Source organism: Cydia splendana, chromosome 14 (genome assembly GCF_910591565.1).
Source record: "Cydia splendana chromosome 14, ilCydSple1.2, whole genome shotgun sequence".
Lineage (NCBI taxonomy): Eukaryota > Metazoa > Arthropoda > Insecta > Lepidoptera > Tortricidae > Cydia > Cydia splendana.
This window is the reverse complement of record NC_085973.1, coordinates 11,263,626-11,288,930: the sequence shown is the minus strand read 5'-3', so window position 1 is coordinate 11,288,930 and position 25,305 is coordinate 11,263,626. Positions and strand designations below refer to the sequence as shown.

Genomic DNA, 25,305 nt, shown 5'->3' with positions numbered 1-25,305 from the left:
AGTTGCATGGTTGATTGGTAATGGTACCTTCCAGCTCCATCATCAGACCCTGAGTACTGTCTTGTGTCAAAGATCTTGTAGAGACGAATCAAACGAGCCCAAACACGAAGTTGTTTAGTTACATGATAGACTGGTACCCGTGGCCACCTTCCAGCTCCATCATCAGACCCTGTGTATCTTCAGTGTCAAAGATCTTGTTGAGACGAATCAAACGAGCCTAATCATGTTACTACATGGTTGATTGGTATCCGTGACCACCTTAATCATCATCAGATCCTCAGTACCAGTTCGTTTTTAAACCCTCGTTGATACAAACTTTACAACCTATAGGTACCAAATGCAATGACGAAACATGTAAATAAGCGAGTAGGTACCTATAATTTCTTTCGAGTAATATACCTTCATAAGTACGAGTATGGGGCTATTCATAAATTACGTCGTTTCAAATGGGAAGAGTGGGGGGGGGGTCTGGACATCGGATGATGGTAACATGACGTAGGAGGAAACAGATTCATCCGAAGCTTGTTTTTTGGATGATTTGAGGGGTGGGGGGGGTCAAAAATCGTCAAAAATAGATGACGTAATTTATGAACAGCCCCTATGTACATTTGCACTGCATTTAGTATTTTCTTACTTACCAAATAACAGTTTTAGAACTTTAAAAGTTAAGTACAGTTAGTGTTGTTATGGTTGATTTCAATATGCTTCGCGAAGGATCAAGAATGTTTAATCCATCATTGTAGTGCGAGTGTGGTAGAAGGGATCGGCATACTGAGCTCGCACGGCCTGCCGCAGCGCGTAAAATACCTAAACTCGCTCAACGCCGAAATGTAATAGCGCTCTTAAAGATATTTGAAAGATAGATATGTCAAATTTGACGTTTCCGCGATTCTGGAGGTCCGCTTGAACGATTTCGACAAGTTATCCAAGTCACATCTCGTCGATATCTAATGTAGATCTAGTTGATCTCTAAATTGTTTCAAGATCTTGTGATTATCTCGAAATCCGAATAGGCCTGTTTATTTACTGTAGACAGATCAAACTTTTTTTTGTGATAATTGGCTAAAGCGAGGTAATTTACTTGTCTAACTTTCAAGTATCTATACGTAGTTTAATCTCTGCCAACCTAATACTGGAAATTATAAACATTTCAGTCTCAATATTGGGTAAACAAATCATTTATTTACATACAATATACAGTACGTAAACTAACGAAAAACATTTACTCAAACCCGTTAATGTTTAGGTCACACTGAGCAAATTTTACTATGGAACCGACTCCGAAATCCGAAAATTGAAATTTTCTATGGCAGAGACAATATTTTTTTCGCGATTTCGGGGTTGGTGTCATAGTAAAAGTTGCTCAGTGTGACCCATTCATTAACGGGCTTGAGTAAATGTTTTTCGTTAATTTACGTACTACTATTGGTTTAAAAAATTTATGATTGCGTATCCAAGATGATTCCTAACTCTTTGATCCCGTCCACAAAGTTCAACTGAACATAATAATGAACCAAGGCATTCGGTGTCCGTCTTTAAATTCTAAGACTTTTGCTCTCAAACTTTGTCCCGCTTTCCATTTGACATTCAAGCGGTTTAATTGTTCCCAAGCTTTGAGTTTCTTTCAAAAATTATCTTTTCTACTTCTCCGCTCGTAAAGTCCATGAAAGTTCCAATTGTAAAAAGAAGTTAAATGTAAATCGGACACGTCCTAGAGGTTTGAAATATGAAAATAGTTTCGGTGGTACCTAATTTGCTGCAGCGCGCTTTTGTTATTTTATTCAACTTACCCCTCCCTGTTAGTCCATTATCTGAACGAGGATAATTTCGCGAGCGGACAAAGAAAAATGAAAAAAGTCACCTTAATTTCCTAATGCTGACATCCTTGTCAGCTGAGCAAATAATAATCCCAGTGTGGCTCATTTCGTATGCGGGCCTCGGCTTGCGGCCAAAAATTTATCTTCGCATTTTTAGACAACGCAATTACAGGAATATTTACTTAATGTCGGGCCGCAATGCCTACATGGAAACATGTCTGGCAGCATTTTAATTAGACAGCGTGTGCACCTGCAAACTTATTCAAACTATGTACTACCAAATATAACTAACAACTCGTTTTCACACCCTAGTGCATAAATTGTAATATTTTACCGCGTAAACATGGAAACGTTGATATTATAAACAATGGAAAGTAGATACAATTATGCAGCTAGAGTTTCTCTCTGCAATTTTGTCCACTCAATTCTCAATTAGGGCTTGAACTTCGTTAAGTGTAATTAAATCCGTATGCCAAGGGACTCAATACAATGTTTGTGGGTACTTACTTAGAGGGTTTATTTGAGGTGCAAATAAATTAAACGATTTTATTGGTGAGCGCGTGGAGGGTTCTCCCAGGAGATCGATTGTCAGTGTTCGGCTTCCCTTATAACTTGAAACCCACAACATACACGGGTATATTATTAAGTAAAACTAACTCTTATATAACTTACTACTCGACTGTAATAAATTGCCTGCTTGTTTAGTAAAACTTTAACATGTTGCAACAACGACAGTAATCCAAAAAAAGCAGATTGTTCCTTTAGGATAGACCGACTAACACAAGGAGGACATTTAGGTATTCTTTGCTTCAAATTGGAAAATACCCTATTCCGCTGATCGATCAAATGGCCATCATAACGAAAAACATCAACTGTACCGCACTGCGGCCTTATTTTTAAAAGGCAACATGAGTCTATGAGGCTCGTGCTATGCGGTTCTTTCGGACCGAATGGCGTTACGGGTAGGTAAGTAGGTAGGTATCTCTTCTTCTTAGTCGGTACTCTTGCCAGAGTGGTCGTGGTCATCATTGTGAATCTCGATGAGTGATGATCTTGCTAATACGGCGCCATTCGTCGCGGACTGCAGCTTTCCGGGTACATTCGTAAACCGAGCACTTAGTTGCGGCCTTGATCTGGTCTGTCCATCTCATTGGTGATCTACCACGTGGCCTGGTGCCTTCGACCTTTCCCTGCACTACGAGACGCTCTATGGAGTCATTACCACGACGAAGTAGGTATATCCTCATTCATATTCGCGCGTTCACCTAACATAAACGGCACACTTCTCTTGGATCAATAGCAAAGCTCATTTTGTTTTATTCCACCACCCTAAGGGAACGCCCGAACCCTTTCAAGGGCTTTCTGTTTACCCACTTTCACTAGATAGTGTACCTACTATAAAGACGAAGAACGTGCGCAATTATATACTCTGTATCTTTAGGTATTTAAATAAAAGTAAACAAAATCTACCCTCAAATGGCTCGTTAAGCCAGTTGAGGGTAGATGAAAACATTACACGATCAAATAATGTAGGTTAAAGTCAGGTCGTTCAGTGACTGATCCAGGCGGTTTTGTAATTGGTCGGTTAACCAATAAATGTTGTAACTACCCGAAAATGTACAAATTGTTTGTTTACTTTTATTTAAATACCTAAAGATACAGACTATAGTTTTTGAAACAAGTAGAAACAAATGGGATTATTGATCTTCTACGAAAGGCTTTATTGCCATCATTTAAACTACTTTAAAATAATGATAACGATTGTTTGTCCGCAAATAGCCACAGTTTTCTGAAAACCTCGCGAATTTAAGTAGCTACTTTGAATGAAAATGTCTCTAGAAGAGAATCTGAGGATTTACTTTAGTGGTTTCGGAAAAGACCTGTCTTAGGTGGGCCATTCTACTTTCCAACAGCCACTTTGCAGCAACAAACAAGTTTTAAGCGTTACCGTAAACATGTTTCTACTAGATAAGTCGTAAAAAAACACACATTTTAGTATTAGTACTTAGATAAGGATAACACAACAATAAAGTGGCAGGTTAAAATATATCACAAAATGAAATTCATATCCTCTCATCTAGCTACAACATGAACATGACACTAAAATGTCTGAAAAAGAAAAATGGTTCTAGGTATATTCGCCAGAAAATTGATAACAGTAGAATAAAAAATGTCCTGCGGCTTTTGGGGTTGTCTATAAATAGGTATAGATAGGTAGGTGCCCGTTGAGACTGAAATATGAATAGGGCTTTAGCCTTTAGGCCAAATAAAAATGTGTCAACGAAAGAGTTAGGTTTATCCTATGATAATGAAGGTGAATGTTAGGAAATGTCACATCCTTTTGTACACTCCGTCCCGGATATTCATATGACTAATTGCCTACAGCTATTAGGGGATACCTGGCCTAGATCTAATCATAATAGCGTTTTCACATTGTCCGATCCGATATCGGATGTTGGATACAACCACTAAGAAGAAAAATGTTTGAAAGTGACCATTTCTGTATTTGTTTGATTAAAACTTTAAACCAAAAATTAAGTACTTGATGATGCCATAAGGCACAGGATCATCCGACATCCGGTATCACCGATACCGTATCGGAGTGGACAATGTGAAATACTCTAAGAGTCAGAGTTCGTTTTATAGATATGCTGACACGTTTTGAAATGATTCAATGTAACATGCCACATACAAAATACTTCATTAAAATTAAAAATCTCAAAACAAGCAGCCAGCTGCCGCTTAAGCTTTCATAAAAGCTTTATAGTGGAGAAACCACCCGAAAATTTCCATGTGAGACCGAGACCTCAAGCCGTTCACTTGAGCACAGAAAACATGGTAGCGCAGGAATAAGACTTCAAGCGAGTAAATATGATTAAACGGAACCAAGTTGTGATACGTATTATAAAACTGATTTTCAGCAAACCGGCAACAAAGGCCTAACGTAATACGTCAGACCTGCTAGCATGAGTAGCGTTCTCGCGCGCGACTCCATACAGCGTGACTTCAAGTATGGACTCGCGCGCGAGAACGCAACTCATGTTAGAGTGCCAGATGCGTATGGACAAATCTCTAAGCGGCGCGCGGCTTCCATTCCATGTCGTTAAGGGTGTAATTTAGGGTTGTGTAAAACGCGTCTAAAGCAGTGCAGTGTAATCTGACCCGTCTAACTTTGCACAAACGTGCCAGTAAGAATACATAGATAATATCCCCATAAGCTACATAGGTACTTGACGTAGCACTCGGCATGAACACTTAGCGTGGTCCGACTCTACGGGCTTAAGAGGCCATCAATACGGTTTGTACCGAAAAGCAACAAAAGCGGATTTTTGACGTTGCACTACGAAGAAACGGCTATCTTTAGCTATATCTCGTTAGCTATCTTTGATAGGCCATTTCCTTATGAAGTACGTAGCGGCTTCAAATTTGAGTTAAACTCAATATTTTAACTTTTACCACCCAATTACTAGCAGTCGTTTTCTGAAAAGTGCGCGGAGACAAAAGTTTGAGCTCCTACAATGTTAACATGATACATAAAAACACAATTTTTTCAAGTTCAAATCAATATTCAAATGTTGCCAGTTAGTATCTACATTATTTTTGTCTGCCCAGGTGACTAGGTTTATAAATAACGGAAACTCATAAAAACTAATTTACTTACATTCTACTATAGTTCTTTTTTTAGCATTAGAAATAAGGTAAACAATCTTGATGTGTCTTTTTATTGAAAAACACGTTTTAAAAATAAGTCACGGCAAATATGTAACAATTATGAATCTAATACGATCATTTATATTATTCTGCTTTCATAAGTAATTCTTTTTGGTAATAGTTACTGACTTAAAAAAAAAACGTTTTTCAATTAAAATACATGTCAAGATCGCTTACCTTCTTTCCAAAATGCTAAAACTAGACGTATAGTATATACCCTATTTTTTTTATTGGGGTATTTACAATGTAAGTAGCTCACAGACCACCTCAGTGAAGTAATAATCGTTTACAACCCTGTAAGTTAAACGTCTGGTACAAAAACCGTCTGTGTACCATGGATTCGCGATAATAAAAGTTCTCGTAGGTTTTTCGGCGTTTATGGCGGCGGCATAAATGTGTAAACAGCGTTTCGGCCGTAAATTCTTTTGACATGGTAATCTGTTAGGCAGGTTGTTGTCCGAGGGTGTTTTACACTGCTCGAAGTTTTTTGAACGTATGGTTCGTTTTAGGCTGGCGCAATGTGTAAAATCTCTTTGCTATTCGAGGTCGTTTGAGTTGAAATTGCTGAAACCTGCCAACGAGATGAGAGTTGAGTAGTTACAAAAAGGGTTGGTAAGTACCTAAGGTGTAAATATGTACCTACAGCTGCTGTACGAGAAGAGGTAGGGAAAAACAAAAAAGATAATTAACTGTCTAAGAAATGTTGAAGAGTAAAGATAAAGATAAAAAATAGTTTATTCAAGTATATTACAATGCGCTTATGAACGTCAAATAAAGCTATACCGGCTCCAACCGTACACCTCTGCCTCGAGAAGATTTAAATCCCCCCTTAATTGGAGGAGGGTATCCCAATACAGGACCGGCAACAAACTCGGCGGGACACATCTTTTCAAAACATTATTACATCTTATAATTGACATGCATTACGAGTAAATAAGAAAAATACAATTTAAATTACTATAGAATTCATGCAATTATATACTCAGTAAGTATATAACTTTATTTAAATATGATAAAAAAAACATATATGTACATGCAATCATACAAATACTCTTTCAGAAAACATGTCAAATTCTTACAAAAGTAAAAGAAAATAAAGTCAATAAAAGAAATGAGAATACATATTATATGAATCTGACTGATTGTCATGAGATGCCTTCATAAAATTTGATGTGCTTTCTTATCTGAGCTGAGTCACCTAGATCACTCTACACATAATACAATGCATTTAATTGCTACTTGTTTTTATTAAAGTTTCTGGTTTGGACCATGCATGTTTGTCTGTCAAGTAGTCCTCGACTCTGTAATAAGCCTTCAACATGACATTTTTAGGTAATTCTGGTGGGTTTTAGTAGGTATAATAGGTAGGTAAGCATTAGGTAGGTAGGTACCTACCTAAGTACTTATTTCATTTTCTGTTGAGGCCAGTTAGGTACAATATTACCTAACTAAGAACACGTGACTGATTTTGTAAAGTCACGAATGTCACGATGGAAGCGCCTGTAATCCTAACGCCGTATTTACTTATTTATTATTTATTATATATATTATATTTGACGAGTAGATATGCGCAGTTGCCCCAGAAGGCAGAATGACTGACAATTAGATATATTAGAAATAGGTACTAGAAAACTAGTGGCCACTTTATGAATGAATTAATGCGTCCAAGCAATTTTGGAGTTCGCTGCACCATGGCTGTACCTATGTCACCCTGGCCAAAAAGGAATCAAACTGACAATTCATTTTCTTGAAACAAGTATAGTAGGCTCATTCGCTCCGACGGCGGAAAACGTAAAGTTTGTTTCTAAATCCCAGGTTTTTCAAAGAAAGATACAACATTGAATTAAAAAAAGTACTTACCCAACTACTCCAACTTTCTGTAACGTAACGCCAAGTAACGCTAAGTAAAGTTTTAGTTTTTAATTTTGGGTACCCTGAAAACCAGCGCCGTGTCTTACAGACACTGCTATATGCTGAGCGGCATCCTATTTGGTGTATGTTTCTTTATTTAACTTGATGTTGTACCTAATGTATGTTTTTTACGCCAAATAAATATTTTCTATTTCTATTCTATTTCTAAAGGAACCACAATACATTCATTTGAATTTAGCGCCATCTGTGAATGTACCATCAAACTTTTTAGTAACCTGTGAATACGTTAGTACGGCAACTTGTTAGAGCGCAGTAAGAGATGTCGCTTTTATTAAAAATGATTTTTACCCTTCCAGACTACCGTATCGAATAAATTTATTTCCTTTTTTATTTTATTTAGACGTTGTATATATTTTTTAATTTCATTTTAGGTTTTTAATTTTTAAAATTAGAAAAAAAACCTTTATTGGAACCGGAGGAACGGAACGCGATTCCTGTTTTAATGGCATGACGCGAAGTCGCGAACAATGAAAACCGACTGATTTTTGTTTGACAGCAGGAGTTGCTTGTCATCGCCGCCGAAGCCGAATATAATTTTAATTATTTGCAATATTTTACTTTACAAGTCGATAATATTTTAACTGTAATAATTTTTCACATTTAAACCAAGTCCTTTACAACGCGCCTTCAGAACGTGATCAACGATGAGTTCTATTGGAACTGGAGTAAGTTTACCTTTAGGTTATATCGTAAAGTTGAAAAATTACTGAATATTAAAACAACAACGTTTATGGATTTTAATGTCTCTAAAATACATTTTACACTTATGTGTATACTTTTTTCTATCCTGTAAGAGTGGGATTTGTATTTATACAAATTGTGCTTATTCATGTTGTACATATACTAAAACTTGATTCATAATTTCAGTATGATCTGTCCGCCTCGCAATTCTCACCGGACGGCAGAGTATTTCAAGTAGAATACGCAGCGAAAGCTGTAGAGAACTCTGGTACAGTGATCGGTCTCCGAGGAAAGGACGGAGTAGTGTTTGCGGTTGAAAAGCTAGTTACTTCAAAGTTGTATGAACCGGGTGCGAACAAGAGGATCTTCCATGCTGATCAACATGTGGGCATTGTAAGTATTTTTACCCGTATCAATAAGAAATTTACATGAATGGATCAAACAAGTGTATAGCTAAAATAGACCACTGAGCTGCAGTTAGTGGACATAGACTAACGTCCAATATACTTAAAAAACATATTATGTGCTCTTTAGCGATAAGACCGCCTGTTGCCTGCCTCTATCTTTAACATGTTTGGTGCCGGGTGCCCCGTTTCCAGTACAAAATGAACACACATGTGTTCTTTGTAGTGACTTACTTGACTTAAGATCCTATGTCCCCTAGATGGGGAAGAGGGCGTCCACAGTGACTCTCCATGTAGATCGATCTTGAGCTTCTCGCTTCATTTCGCTCCAAGACTTCCCGATCTTCTTCGCCTCGTCTAACACCGTACGCCGCCAGGTTTGTTTGGGACGGCCACGCTTTCTCTTTCCTTGGGGGTTCCAATCTAAGGCCTGTTTAGGTATATGGTCGGGCCCCCTCCGGAGTGTGTGTCCAATCCAGTTCCACTTACGGCGCTTGATCTGCTGGTTGATCGGGATTTCGTGGCAACGTTCTCGGAGGTTCTCATTCGAGATGGTCTCGGGCCAGTAATATTTCCCATGTCCCTTGGGGTCGGCCCTCCTAGTCTGGAAACAGCTGCATCTTTTACTGAGGTGTGCCAATAAAGAGTACTCTATCTATGTGGCTCAAAGTTCCATGCTAATATGACTTTGTGGCCCCAGTGAAAAAAAACCGAATTTGTCTGCCTGTCTGGTGCAGAAATGCAAGTGATAGATGACTTGTGTCAGCGTGTGAATCTACCTTGTTTAAAGTTTCTGTAACTAAACAATGCAGGGTGCAGGAGAAAATAATGTAAGCACTCTTTTTTTGTCATGTAATAATACCACCCATAGCCAAAATTTCAATCATGTATAGAAAAGTATATGAGGCTATGGCTGCCAAAATACAACTTTCAGTGAACAGGAAAAACTAGAATGAATGTGTTTCTCTTTTATCTTTGCTAGGAGCATATATACTCCTACCTCTCTATGACCAGATTTCTACAGCAGTTTGTATAAGCTTCATAAAACTGTATAAAAAATTTATATCCACAAACCTTACACAGAAGGTGCCTATGACACTGATTGATACTGACATCTTGTTCATTACACATTCCAGGCTGTGTCCGGGCTCATTTCCGACGCCAGACAAATTGTGGAGACTGCTCGCAGCGAAGCCTCCAGCTACAGAAACCAGTATGGGATCCCGGTGCCTCTCAAGTACTTGAATGAGCGAGTGTCTATGTACATGCATGCATACACACTGTACAGCGCTGTTCGCCCATATGGATGCTCCATTGTGATGGGAACCTGGTCAGAACATAATGGGCCTGAGATGTTCATGCTTGACCCTAGCGGAGTGTCTTTTGTAAGTACAAACATTTTGTATTATCAACTATAGACTAAATAATATGCACTGTTAATCAGAATCTGTATGTATAAGGGTGAATCATGTTTTTTTTTGTTACTGGTTGTACTGGTTACGGTCTCCTGAGTCACTCTGTAAACAGAGGTTTTATGGCATTCAAATGAAACAATCATGCAGTTTTGTGGTAGTTATAAAGCTCTTTTCATAACAAGCCATTTGTCAAACATAAATAAATCAATGTAGAATGTGACACTTACATTCTTACTATAGCCCAAACCCTCTCGTACTGGAGAGGAGTCCTGTGCCTAGCAGTGGGACGTAATTAATTTTTTTTTTTTGTTCTAGTCATACTTCGGGTGTGCAGTGGGAAAAGCAAAGCAGGCGGCAAAAACTGAAATTGAAAAGCTCAAGTTAGCAGATTTGACAGTTAAAGAACTTGTCAAAGAAGCAGCTAGGATGTAAGTATTTCAATTTGATTTCAGGTGGAAAGAGATTTAAGGGACCTACCCAAGGTATTTCTTTAGTGAAATATATATCTTAGCCAATATTGGAAGTTCATTACAACATTAGTTTCCATACTTTGCAGCAAGATAAAATTCTACCACAGTTTTAATCTAATGTCTCTTCTTCTTCGTCGTAACCTCATGACTGAGGGTCGTGACCGCCATAAGTTGCGTTTTCTTGGATTGCTCTCCAACCTGGCCGATCTTCTGCCTTCCGCATAGAGCCCTGGAACTTGACGCGTGTGACTGCCTCAATGGCATCAAACCAGCGTGTGGGTATTCTGCCTCTGCCTCTTCTGCCCTCAACCTGGCCACCGATCATCAACTTCTCTAGACTGTCGGGTTCCCGCTGGGCCAAGTGCCCAAAGAAGCCGAGGATTCTCCTGAGACAGATAGTAGATAGACGGGTTTTTATGTTGAGCTCGTTCAGAATACACACGTTGGTGCGATGCGCTGTCCATGAGATGCCCAACATTTTGCGCCAGCACCACATTTCGAACGCGTCTATTCTTGCCCTTGTGCGAGCTTTTAGGGTCCAAGTTTCCGCTGCGTAGAGATCTAGTAATCTAATGTACTTCATTGCATATGAAAAAATAATCAAGCTAAGCGGGTGTGGTGTTCAATATTACCTTGACACACTCTTATTATCTTAACAAAGTCGCGTCAAGATCATTATGAACACCTCGCCCGCTTAGCAACTTCTGCTGCTGACTGTACATAGGATGACTAAAATCAACCATATTGCCTTACATTTTAACTCTACAAGTTAAATTCGGTCGGGCACTACCGAAAATACAGTTTCGGCACGGTCGAAAGGTTCGGCAGTTTATTTGAACTAACCTTCGGCCGAAACCGAAACTTCGGTCTGACATTATAGACTTCAGTTCGTCACTCTTGCATTGTATTAGTTAATATCCGGGAATCTTATCAACGTATGTGTACTCTTTGGGGATTGAGTAAAAATCACGTGTCAGAATTTTTTTACTAACTGAAAACTATTCCTTCCAGCATCTACCTCGTCCACGACGAGCTAAAAGACAAGCAGTTCGAGCTGGAGCTCTCATGGGTCAGCAAGGGCACGAAGGGCAAACACGAGCTGGTCCCTCGTGACATCGCCGCGGAGGCCGAGAACACCGCGAAGCAGGCGCTGGCCGATATTGAGGACTCGGACGAGGGAGACATGTAACGCGGTTAGATTATACGTTTTTAATAGTACCCTTGTTTTTATTTTGCAATCTAAATTTGCCTTCTACCGATATACACATTGTAGGTGTGATGTGTGTTATACAGAAATATATGTAGGTAGCCAGGTCAGTTAACAGGCGAATTAGATCTGTTTCCGACATGATATTGATCTGTCAGTGTCAGTTTGGTTGATGAAATGTCACTTTTGATACTGGGAGAACTGTATCATATCGGGAACAAACCGAATAACTAAAATTCGAATACGCATGTACTTATAATCTTCTTCTTCCTTGTCTTATCCTCATCGCTGAGGGACGTGACGAATGTGGACTCTTTTCACCAGTGCTCTCCAAGCCGCTCTGTCTTGGGCCCAGTGCATGCTAGCCTGCAATGTGGCGTTTGTCTCTGACGTTATTCTGTCCGCCCAACGTGTGGCCATACGTCCACCCCTACGCTTCCTTGCCATGCGGCCAGTAATAAGGAGCAGGGATGTTGCGGATGCAGATTTTTTGACATCCGCGGATGCGGATGCGGATATTTAAAGCCTCACATCCGCGGATGCGGATGTCATGATTTGGTACTTAAAAAACGCCAAATATTACATTTTTAGCATTTTTTATTTAAAAAAAAAACAAAATGTTTAGTATTTGAGCAAGAATATAGGTGCGTTTTATTTAATAAACAGTAACTTGGCCGACTTTTCGGGATCTAGACGATTTCGTTATATATAATGACGAAATTACCTAGCACTTACGCCGGCGGCGCCGCCGCTAATACGTTCCTGTCACCGACTTGGTCGACATCCGCATCATGCGGATGCTCCGCATTGATTTTATGCGGATACGGATGCGGATGCAAATATTCGCAACATTCCTGATAAGGAGCTTTTCCAGGCTATCTCGCCCTGTCCTGCTCAGATGGCCGAAGAAACCAAGTACCTATACGTTCGGAGCAAACAGTAGGTACTTATAATATAAATTATTAAAATAAAATTGACTAGGTAGGTACTAGAAATGTTAAAATGTGACCATGACACGCCTTATAAATAATAAAAACCTTAATTCACTGTCAACCTTGTCTACTGCTGCATTTTATACTTTAAAATCATTGGCGCAGTCGGCAGAACTACTGCAGCATATGTAAAAGTCGCTAAATCTATGCCAGTCATTGGTTTATGTCATCTTTTAGAATCATTCAACGAAAGTGGAAATGCCTGGAGGGCGCAATTAAATACATTCATTTCATTTTTCATGGGTGCTATTGCGAGTAGAGTTTTTCTTCATCAATAATTCTACACAAAGCAATGGTAGCTCAGATTTAATTTTATTCAATGTTAAAGGGAATATATTTTTAGCGACTAAATATTATTGTATGTTTGAGGTAGTACCTAACTTTGGTGGTTAAGAAATAATTTTGGGATCTATTTCGTTTCCATATACCTACGCTGAGACACTGCAACATCATTTACTACCAAGAACGACGTAACAAACGTCAATCACAAATGTTAAAGGAAATTTGTAAGCATCTAACATCGAACATGCAATTTCAAAAGGACTTATTCTTATATGGTGTTCATAGAGAAATAAGTCCTTTTGAAAAGACTCCTCATTTAGTGTCCCCAATGGTTCTAGGTATCTATCCGCTGATTAGGTTGTTGATGTGTTTGACCAAGCTCTGAAATATCTTTATTTTTCTTCGTTCTAACATTCAACTCATTGAGTATCTACATTTTGGAGTAATCAGGTACGCTACTCCAAACGAGTTAAAATACGTGAGTGACCCATTCTTAATATAAGTATTTAATACGCTATCGTCGTCGACACACTGACTATTGATCACGTTGCTCTAGAGGTGCCTGTAGACAATAAATGTGACGTTATCTATGAACAGGGACCTTATAGTCGATGGCGCTTACGCCATTATTAACGATGCTCCGATATAAAGACAATGCCGCGCGACGCTGTGCGGCGTAAGCGCCATCGACAATAAGGTCCCTTTGCATAGATAATGCCCCAAATATACTCAAAAACCTGGCATAATATCAAAACTCACAATTTTTTGTTTATGAGTTTTATTCTTATTTCTCATTTACGTGGTTTTAAAATCATTGACACTTGTTCAAGCTTTTTAGATTTAGATACATTCGCCTTAACGTACAACTTTCAAAGGCAATACAGGCATTTATACAAAAATACACTTCTGTTGTCAGTCTTCAAAAATGGCTTCACTAGAACAGTTGCCTTCTAGTTTGATTGATACAATTATTATTCCAGTCAAATTATTTAGATTTATTGGACAGGAATTTTTCGATGATGACAAAGCGCGTTTTAAAAATTATTGCAAATTTACCATATTTGTTCTGCTGTCTTTTATATTTTCTTCTGGCTTTACTTTATTCTTTATCAAAATAAACGAAACAGATGCTGGCATTTTGGAGATTGCTAATGCCATACCTTGTTTTCTTCTTGTGATCCAAAGTAAGTTTTATTATTTATTATAAGCGAGGGAAAGAGAGACCGGGCATGGAATCGTTTTGTTCCCCTTTCTCTACCCTACCGTAACATACACATGAGATTTCATAAAATGTGGCTTTCTATCAGAATTTTTGTTGTAATTTCAGAGAAAAAGGTCCTTATTGCATTTGAAGCATAAGGACCCTTCTGTGTTGGAAAGCCACACATTATTACCTACTTTATTTTATGAGTGTTACTACCTACCGTTTTTGGTATTATTTTCAGGTTAACATTAATTATGTATACTATTTAGCTCATGTATTTTAGTCACTCGCAGTTAAATTAAACCGTAATAGTTATTTACGATACAAGTGCGGAAAAGAGGAAATTGGAAACGAGTGGCGATAAATTACCTATTTCACCCTATTCGCACAGTGTATCGTACAACGTTTTACAGTACATACGGCCCTTTAAACTTTTGACATACGCACGGAAAGTGCTCTTTCTCGCACTAGTGCGAAAAAGTAGGATTTTATGTACTGTAAAATTAGTTTAATGTTAGTATGAATAACGTCAATTTAAATTCGATTTTTAGGTTTATTAAAATTGTCGTTATTGCGCAAGAAACATCGCATAAGGTGTGTTGTTTATGAAATAGCTGAGCTATGGCCGCGCGAGATCGAGAACCGCGAAAAGAAAAAGATCATGGACTACTGGATCCACCGCAATAAGATCGTATGCGAAGGTAATAGTTATTTGTTTTACAAGGGGGCAAAGTTGTTGTTTAACCGCTCGTGCTAATATTGATACCCGATACCCGAGCAAGCGAAAGATTCCAAAATTGAACCACGAGCGTAGCGAATGGTTCGAAAAATGTAATCTTGAGCGTTGCGAGGGTTTCAAAGCACGAGGGTTAAACAAAACTTGCCCCCGAGTGAAACACAAAATTTTTCACCACACCAACGCGAAGAAAATATTAACTAATATATCAAACAAAAACAAACCAAATCAAATCCAAATGAATGTTATTAAATATTTATCATTCAAAATCATCATTTAAAAGTCAATTCTACCAGCAAACATAAGAAAAGAACTCAAAATTTGCATTTGACTACTTTTCCTCACATGTGAATAAAATGCAACTTTGCTATCGGTATTTGAACAATCAAGAGCACCTTTACCAGTTGCTGTGGTGAAATAGTTATTTACGATACAAGTGCGGAAAAGAGGAAATTCGAAACGAGTGGCGATAAATTAACCCACGACCGAAGGGAGTGTTTTAAATCGACACGAGTTGCGAATTACGTATTCGCACGTGTATCGTACAACGTTTTACAGTACATATGTGACGTCCCACGGTCAAAGGTACCTTATGGCGGGTATGGAGTTATGCATACCCCAATAATCTACAATAAATAAGCTATCGATAACACAAAAGATCAACCTTCTAGGTTGCGTAGTTACAGAGATATGATTTTTTGAAAATAATGTTGTGAAATGAGCAACTTTACGATAGAGAAGTTTTAAGTTTAGCCGCCTAAAAAACTATGTTCCTGAAGTAAGTTACATAGTTGACTACAAATAATAATGCCTTATATATCTGAGATTAAAAAAATATTGCGACTTGTTCTGTAATGCAAATAGAAACTTTTGATATCGACTGATTTATGTGTATACTAACCAATGTCTTGAAAATAAAGTTTTATTTCATTTTCACGATTGATTGCAATGAGCTCTCAAGATTTAAATTTTATCTATTAGAAAACGACACTGACAGACAGTTTAAGCAAAAAACAATACCGATTTAGAGGTGAAAATGTATTTTCTGACTTTTTCATATAAAATCACAAAATTGAATATTTTTACTTTTAATGTGACACACAATCAATTTTTCTGAGCACATATGAAAGAAATTCTGTCATTCAAATGAAATAAATCCTAAAACCCCAACTAAATACTATATTTAACCCCTTATGCCACTTTAAACTTACATAACAATAACAGTATTTGCTCCATACATTTACGAAAAGGTACCTTATGGAAATAAATCTAATAATACATCACTACAAAATATCAACCATATTATAGTTTATCTTTTATGAATAGAAAATATTAATTTACATTAAACTGCCCCCAATTTAATTAGTTCTTCGTCATAATAATCTTAAAAAAGACCAATAATTTGTATGTAATGAAAAGGTACCTTGTGGTCAAGTTACATGATGAGGCATGATGATGATGGAACAGTTAGGATAAACTAATAATATTTTGGGGTTAAGATGGTATAAATCGTCTATTTCTTATCAATAATATATTTCGGTTGCTATTGAAATAAGCGGCATTGAGGTTCAATGACCTCAGATATTCCATAAGGTAATGCGTCGGGTATTGGCATTTTTCAGCAAACCAATGGCTGATTTACTGCATGCGACCAAACCAAATGAAGATTATTCTAGTTAAGAAAGACTTGACGAGAGTAACTTTGGTATAATAGCAGTCTACTTGGATTTGTGATGTCGGTATATGTACGGTTATAATATTTGCGAGGCGCCCCAACCAGAACTGAAATTATCAAATTAGTTTTGCAGAATGCTAATACAGATCTCTACCAAACTTCTTTTCCCGTATTGACTAGTTTTTTTGGGAATTTTCAATCTTTTTTCCATAAGGTACCTTTTCTACTAAACTCTGAGACGACATTACTAGGCTTATAACTAACTTATAACAAAAATAAAAACAGGTAAACAAACGTTACGCATTAAGGTTACAGATCACACAATAAAAAAAAATTGAGCATTTTTTCACCTCTTTACAAAACATTTCATATCTCCGAAACTAGAAACCCTCATAAGGTACCTTTTCCCGTGGAACGTCACATATAGCCCTTTAAACTTTTGATATACGCACGAAAAGCGCTATTTTACGCACTAGTGCGGGAAAATAGTACCATATGTACTGTAAATATATTTATCTATACTCTGTATCTTTAGGTACCTATATTTAAATAAAAGTAAACAAACAATTTATAAATTTTTGGGTAGTTAAACATTTATTGGTTAACCGACCAAATACAAAACCGCCTGAATCCGTCACGGAACGACCTGACTTTGACCTACATTATTTATTTATTTATATAAGGAATTCCAACAGCTATGAATGATATATTAGACTTTTTAGAATGATATATTAGCCTTATTTGACAATGTAATGTTTTCATCTACCCCACAGATCTACCCTCAACTGGCCTAAGGAGGCATTTGAGGGTAGATTTTGTTTACTTTTATTGAAATACCTAAAGATACAGAGTATAAGTATACTTAATATCAATATTTTATAATTTGCGACTAAAAAAAAAAAAAAAAACATTAGTAACAAAATCCCATAAACATGTTGGTGTGTCTGACGACCTCCGAGGAGCGTGTTTCGCCCAGAAACTACGGCCGTATTCGAACAATGCTTATGAGATATCACAGCGATACGATACCGATCTATCAGTGTCAATAGTGACGTTTTTGATTGAAGAGATAACACTGACAGATCGATAGGTATAGTATTGCTGTGTTATTCGAATACGGCCGTTCTTGGGGACAATGCGCGGGGTCGCTTTTGTCGATAGTTTTATCGATATTATAACTATATTTATATGTACCTAATGGTACGTATTTTGCGACCTCTAAGAATTATTTACACTTTGGTAAGGTCAGGTTGGGTAAGTGAAACATAGTTTATTTGGTTTGGGGCAAGAGAAATAGTTTGAGAATTCCATACAAGTGTTTCAATTGCCCCGGTGTTTCAATTACCCAACCTGACCTTAATTTAGTAAAAACATAAATTGGTAGATGTATAAGTGACCATCCCCCTGGACAAGACTGGATCATAAGTAATAACTTTGTTTTCTTTCAGCGTATTTCAAGTGTACTAGGGTCGGTTTAATAATTTACAATTCGATTAATTTAGTCATATACTTCGTCCTTCGAACCCTGGATAAAAACCCCGACTATGTTTTCCCGTGTCAACTATACTATCCGTTTGAGATGGACTCGGTGTGGAAATATGTGGCGGTATATTTGATGCAAATATTAGCAAGTAAGTGATTATTGTGCCTGATGATTATCGATGCCTAAGTCTTTGGTGCCAACCAACCAATGAGGAGGCAAACTGACATTTTATCACGCCTGTGGCCTATTTTATAAAGCTACAAGTTACAATTTACAAGCGGAAGTCTCTTTCTAACCTTATGTGTTAGAACGAGACTTCCGCTTGTAAATTGTAACTTGTAGCTTTATAAAATAGGCCACTGGTGGCGCCTCCGTAATTTAGTTGCTGTCACTGTCAAATCACATACATTTTGACGACCGGTCTGGTCTAGTGGATAGTGACCCTGTCTGCTAAGCCGATGGTCCTGGGTTCGAATCCCAGTAAGGGCATTTATTTGTGTGATGAACACTAATATTTGTTCCTGAGTCATGGTTGTTTTCTATGTATATAAGTATGTATTTATCTATACAAGTATGTATATCGTCGCCTAGTACCCATAGTACAAGCTTTGCTTAGTTTGGGCAAAGACATATCTAACTTCGTATAAGACGAATAAAGTCTAAGGAAAAAACGTGCCTCGGAATTGAAGCAAAAGTCATTCTCGAATAGATGGCGCACACACCTTTAGCCTATCCTCGGCTAGATGGCGTGACGACACCGTTTCATATTTAACAATTTTAACACATAGATATTAGTTGAATGAACATGGATCAAAATGATATAAAAATAATAAAATCATTTATCCATATATATACATTTTTTGATAACTTTATACGTTTTCATTTTGAGTTTTAGTCGTGTGTCGATAGATGGCAGTAAATTTACTGTGACTACAAAATTTACAATGACAGGACCCCTCTATACTATCTATTCTTTTTGGTTTGGGGCTAGGTTTGATCTGTGTAAGATGTCCCCAATATTTATTATTATTTATTATTTATTTTATCAAATACATTGTAAACATTCTCCTTTTTCTCCAAAATACTCCAATATTGTGCGACAAATTGTGGAAATATAGGATCTCCCTTTTTATCTTATATTTGTATCAAATCAGCCTTATTTATACCAACTGTAGCAATTCTCCTTCGAAGCTCGGTCTGCAGTTCCCGTACAGTCATAAATGAATACATTTTTCTTGATAAATCGCAAGTATTAGTAAAAAATTCGCAACCATACACTTGTCGCAAATCGTAACCAAAGACGGATTGCTAGGGCGACATCTGTCCTAACCTTTCAGTGTGCCTCCTCATTAAGTTGGTTCAACCGTAACATATGGTTTCAGACGTTAAAAAAAGGACTTAGGCTCCTTTCCATTGCGGCAGAGATGAGAGGAGTCAGCCAATGGATTAAACGTGATTAAACCAAGAACTTGCATGCAATTTACGTTACATTGCTGACTACTAAGGTATACTGCATTAAAAAATTGGAACAGAAACCGCAATGTACCTAATGAAAATTGCATGCAAGTTCTTGCTGGACTGCCATAAGTGTAAGGAACGTCGACCGGGACAATTTTTTTTTCCTTTTTTTTAATTTAACGACGAAATCTTGCTCCTGTGAGTATCACTTGAGGCAGCAAACTTCAAACGGGGACATAGCCCGGTGTAATAATAGTAATATTCTCTCATCATTGACGAGGACACCGGGACACCAAGCTTCAAACCTGCACCAACAAGGATGTGTCCCGGTTTACAGGGACGTATGGCAACCTACCAGCTAGTCTAAACCTCGCTTTAAGATTAACAATGTTCTAGCAACAACAATCTACGAATGCAGCTATGAGTCCTGCGATATGTTCCTATTCACGTTAACGGTCGACGTGTCCATGCTCTTCCGTCTGCTGCAACACGACCTGGTGAATATTAACGTGGACCGAGGACAGGGAGCAGACGAATCTTTGGAAAACCTTAAAAATATCGTTAAGAGACATCATAAGCTTTTGAAGTAAGGCTTGGCTTTGTTGTTTTGTTTAACTACTTATTATTTTTCTGAGCGCCACTTGCACCATCCCACTAACCCGGGGTTAATCGGTTAAACCGTTAACCCAGTGTCAAATTGTACCTGTAATGTTATGTTGTCTATGGTCGTCGTGCCATCTATGCATGAAGAAAAAATAAAAAATTGTCTTTGATCTGAACATGGCGTTGGTCTTATTTCGCTCCTCGATTTAATCCTAAATTAATTATAATAAAGCCTGCTGCACTCCCGCCGTCCTGAGCCTCCATCAATACAGTACCTACTGGTAACCATGGTCACTCCAGTTTTAACCGGTCACCCCCGGGTTAGTGAATGGTGCAAGTGGGGCTGATAGGCACAGTAGTGGCAAAAAAATCTATCACACCTGCTATTTTCTGCAGGCTCACTCGAAAATTCATGGAATTAGACTGTATATATCATGTAAACATTACTATACTTACGTCCCACTGCCCGTGGCAACGTGGGCAACAACGTTAGCACAATGTGGATTGGGGACTTCACACACCCCAATTAATGTATGTTATAAAACTTATAAATATTGTATTTCTTATTTTAAAAAAACACTCAAAATCGTATCTTACCAACAATAAAACCTAGATGGAACGATTTTCTGCCTCGTTAGCCTTTCGTTTAAAAATTAAATTGCATTATTTATTACTTTATAATTTAGTACTTACCCGCGAAAACTCGGGCAACCTAATTATTTTCAAAATGAACCCTAGCAGTGGCGTAGCCTAGGCGTGGGCGAAGTGGGCCGTCGCCCACGGCCTCGCGCCCCAAGGGGGCCATTTCGGGCACAGTGAAAGAAAAAGGCCTTGCAGGTGTGATTTAGCCCACGGGTAGATTAGTTCACGCTACGCCACTGAACCCTAGCTTAATCGAACTGTCATTTTCATACGCCATATAATGTAAATTGTAAATATGATAGATTATTTTATTAGCCGCTACTGTAGGTCCTGTCCACAGAATTAGATTCGAATGCAGGCTTCATATGTATATACCTACCGTAAAACCACCCAACACTACAACTTTACTAAGTATAGTCCACACGTTCAATTCATAATTAAGAAGGTAGGTAACCACATATTAAAAACTTTTACTTAAATGTTTTTATTTTCAGATTAGCTGAGGATTTGGATGAAATATTTGGTGCTATTATGTTTAATGTGTTAATCTTCTCGTCTTTAATTATTTGTTTCTTTGGATTTCTTGGTATAGTAAGTAAAGACTCATACAACTTAACAACCTCTTCCAATCAATCTGTTAAATTTTGTCTCTTTTAACCATTATCACAGAATAAATAATAGTACCAGTACGGTTACCATCAGTTTGTCACTGACATAAACGCCGTCGAGAACGTAATTTACTTTCTATACATCTCGCTCGCACTCGCATATTGGTGCAAACGGGATGTATAGAAAGTAAATTACGTTCTCGACGGCGTTTATGTCAGTGACAAACTGATGGTAACCGTACAGGTACAGAAGACTCACTCTCTAAGAAAACGCGTCTGTTACGATCAGGACAGATATGGCCGCTAGGTGGCGACACCAAAATTGGTGTGGAATGGATATACTTTTAGCTACCTGTAGCAAAGCGACGAAATCGCGGAGTGAGCCACGCCTGCCATTATTCAGGAGTCACCGCCAAGTTATTGAGGTTATCCACGCGGCCCATTGTAAAGTACATCTATTAGGTATCGCTTTACAAGAGCTAATAACTGTAACTGTAGGTACACAGTCTTGTGACATTTATTCAACCAAAAGGGACGACTTTTGATACTGACAGATCGGTGTCGTATCGCTGTGACATCTTATAAGCATTTTTCGAATTGGGCCGACAATCTAATTGCTCTACAATTACATACTTATGTATAGTAGACTATATATAAGTATAGATACATTATCTCTTATTTGCTAAGAGGAAAGGGGACGGTCGCGTTTCCATACAAACGTAGTCCCCATTTTCCTCTCTGGATACCTATTGACGTTACCGAAAATATTTTTTACTCTTTTCGACTTTTAGATTAGGTACCTAATGTAAAAATTAGGTGCGATTTCATACAAATTTTAAAATGTAGCAGCATTTCTCTTGAATCTAATAATTAAAAAATCTAAAAAATTCAAACGTAGGGACATAACATAACTGTGGTTGATATAAAACAAATTGTGTCAAAATATTTTTAATAATGTTAAAATCAAATCCAGAGAGGAAAATGAGGACTAACGTTTGTATGGAAAGGCGATTTGGCGCGGGTCCTGCACTTTCGTCTTAAGCTCATAGACGTGGGTCTCTATTGTTTCCCAAATAGTTTTAACTCATGATGTATTGTTTGTCCGAATTTTCGTTAGTCATAATTGGTTTTTCTCAGAAACGCGTAACTTTTCAGGATTGCCATAAAACAAACCTAACCTAACCTAATCTATAGAATAACCTTACAAAAATCCTGAAAAGTTAACTGTTGAAGTTTTATGACTAACGATAATATGACAAACAATACATTATGACTTAAAACTTTATGGGAAACAAAGGGACCCTCATATAATTAGACGTACATTACATATATCTCGGGACTGGCCTTACGGGCAATAAGAATGGGGCCAGTACGGCGGTGTGAAATCGCTACAACGCGATTGGTTGTTGAGTTCGACTGACGCGCGCGATTGGTCGCAACAAGTTGCGTTCGACTACATGATTGGCTCGAATTTGTGAGTGACACTGCTGAACTAGTACCATTTTTAGTGGCCGCAAGGCCCGTCCCGCGATATAATACTAGTCAATGCTTAACCTATTGGAAAATGGTAAGTAGATAGGTACTTTTGTTTGACGTAGATAGTCTGATACGTTACTTTTGATGCTGATTGTACCTCCTTCTAAAACGGTTCTCAGGCGATTGAGGTGAAGTTCCAGCAGTGCATGTACTTGACGGCTGCGATAGTGGTCCTGTTTTCCGTCTTTTATATTATGCTGCCGGGGCAGATTCTATCAGATACAGTAAGTTTTACAATCTATTTATTTTTAGTAGCTTAGTATTACTTAAATTATTTAGATCACAAGCGTTACACTCACTTGTCACTCATTTTTAGTGTACCATACAAAACTTTGTACACCTATGGGATCACTTCGGTCTTGCAAATCAGTTATTTTTAGTCGCTATTGGCGACATGTTTCGGGCCCATGGGCATGTTTGTTGCGTGCAGCCGCCTTAGGAAGGACCCCCGACGGGCCCGTAACAACTAAAAACACAAGTGGTGTAACCGTTGTGATCTAAAAAAAAAAATTTTGCTTATTATTTGCTTCGAGCAACACTTCTCACTCACTAGGTACATACAAAAATTACAAAAACCAAATCTGTAATGACCACGTCAAAGACAAATCTTGCACACCTCGATCTCTCTTTTTGTGTAGGTACCTACGGATGAGTCACAATCACAACACCCAGTGTATGCCCAGTTGGGCATGTGCTTCGACAGAAGGGACATAGTGCGTATGCCGACTCCCTTGGGTGTTGCTCGAAGATAAAGTGTATTCCAAGAACTCAATTTTTATCTAATGAGTTATATAGGTAATATTTAATGTAAATAAAAGAGGGGACTTTAGAAGAGATGTATTCTAGGTAGAATGTCCTTTATCGAAGATTTTTTTTATAAGTAGGCAAGTAGAAACGCAAACACAATGATATACATACTTATATAACACTTACAGAGCAGTGGAGTCGCCAGCGCCGCCTATCAAACTCTATGGTACAACAGCGATCAAAGATTCAGGAAAATTATAGTTATCATCATGTCAAGGTTTGCTCGTCACACGTTATAAAGGCCGATTCATACACATTTTCTCCCGCATTCCCAACCCGCCCACTATCTCAGTTTATTTAGTTCCACATATATCTAAAGACCCTTGAACGTTAACAGATATATTAGATGGTCAAGCAAATCTTGTCAGTAGAAAAAGGCGCGAAATTCAAATTTTCTATGAGACGATCCCTTCGCGCCTTCATTTTTCAAATTTGCCGCCTTTTTCTACTGACAAGATCTGCTTGACCAACTTTACTTTAAACTTTTGAACGCCGAGCCTATGTATGTGACGCGCTATCGTAAACCTCGTGGGAACGCACGTGGGTTGATATTGAGCTGTAGCTATGCGCGTCTGTGGACGTCTTTGGCGCTCAAGAGGAATCAATAAATACTATTGTGCGAAGAGGCAAGGTGTCTGTAACTATAGAGTGGCAAATCGGGCAAAATACCCCTGGCCCGAGAGGGGGCCCAATTTGACCGAGAGGCCGTAAGCACAGGCCTCATGACCCGGGGATTCGACGAATTTGCCACGGGTCTCAGTTGGTAGGTACTGTTTTGACGCCACTAACTGTATGAGATGTAGAAAGCGTGCGAGCCGTCTGTGCAATGAATAATTCGAAACTTTTAATTCTCAGGTCACAAAAGCCATGCAAACTGCGAGCAATGGGATACGCGGATGTGAACTTAGAAACATTTTATAAGGTAGGTATTGTTATTGCCCGCTGTAGGGTCAACGCGGGAACAGTGGCTCAACGCAAACAGTGGCTCAGTCGCCCAAATATCGTTATACACTGTACGTACTTACGTGTTAGAATAACCATTGCTCGTCCAATTGAATTTGTTCGATTACTGAATGTTTCTGCTGTATTAGTAGGGTACATAATAGCCTCTCTCATGTTGGAATTAGGTTGAGTGAGCCACTATACCCGGCTATTTTTTCCGAGGCACTGTTCACTACTTGACCCTACACATTGAGCTAACGTTGGTGAGACGAGACGTAATTAATTACGCAATTCTCGCTAGCCAAGTCGATGCATAGTTAGCTTGGACTGACTTTACAAATTTTTCCTTTAATTTCAGATCTGCGGGACAACCTGGTCTTATCTGTCAGTAGTAAATCAAATGTACCAAAAATCACTTTAAAAACTGAATTTTACGAGTAATGATAAAAACTCTTAATTTATTAAATTTTGTAGGTAAGCTAATAGATATTCATTTGAATAGTAGTAGAATTTAGTAGTAATAGCAGCACGCTTTACTACTATGGTAAATAGGTACTTACAATAAAATAGTATAATCACAAGGGTAGATTACTCCTGTAACTCCAGTTTGAAGCATTCTACGTTTTGAGGATTTAGAATAAGATCTACCTACTTTGAAGTAAATGATATATATTGTATTGTTATAATAAAATAATGAAGT

The 25,305-nt window shown here is 38.1% G+C and overlaps 2 protein-coding genes across 2 annotated transcripts; both read left to right on the top strand.

Moving 5' to 3' along the window:
* Positions 1 to 7,937: 7,937 nt before the first annotated feature.
* LOC134797182 (proteasome subunit alpha type-3) lies at positions 7,938 to 11,648 on the top strand. Its single transcript, XM_063769438.1, has 5 exons — positions 7,938 to 8,125; positions 8,328 to 8,534; positions 9,682 to 9,930; positions 10,276 to 10,388; positions 11,442 to 11,648. The coding sequence occupies exons 1-5, from the start codon at positions 8,105 to 8,107 to the stop codon at positions 11,617 to 11,619; spliced, it is 768 nt and encodes a 255-aa protein (XP_063625508.1). The 5' UTR covers positions 7,938 to 8,104; the 3' UTR covers positions 11,620 to 11,648.
* Positions 11,649 to 13,818: 2,170 nt separating this feature from the next.
* On the top strand, positions 13,819 to 25,063 carry LOC134796744 (odorant receptor 67a-like). The gene is made up of 9 exons (XM_063768941.1): positions 13,819 to 14,095; positions 14,667 to 14,816; positions 17,975 to 18,157; positions 19,864 to 20,053; positions 21,207 to 21,303; positions 22,976 to 23,080; positions 23,792 to 23,880; positions 24,519 to 24,585; positions 24,964 to 25,063. Exons 1-9 carry the CDS (start codon positions 13,837 to 13,839, stop codon positions 25,024 to 25,026), a joined length of 1,203 nt encoding a protein of 400 aa, XP_063625011.1. The 5' UTR covers positions 13,819 to 13,836; the 3' UTR covers positions 25,027 to 25,063.
* The last annotated feature ends 242 nt before the right edge of the window (positions 25,064 to 25,305 follow it).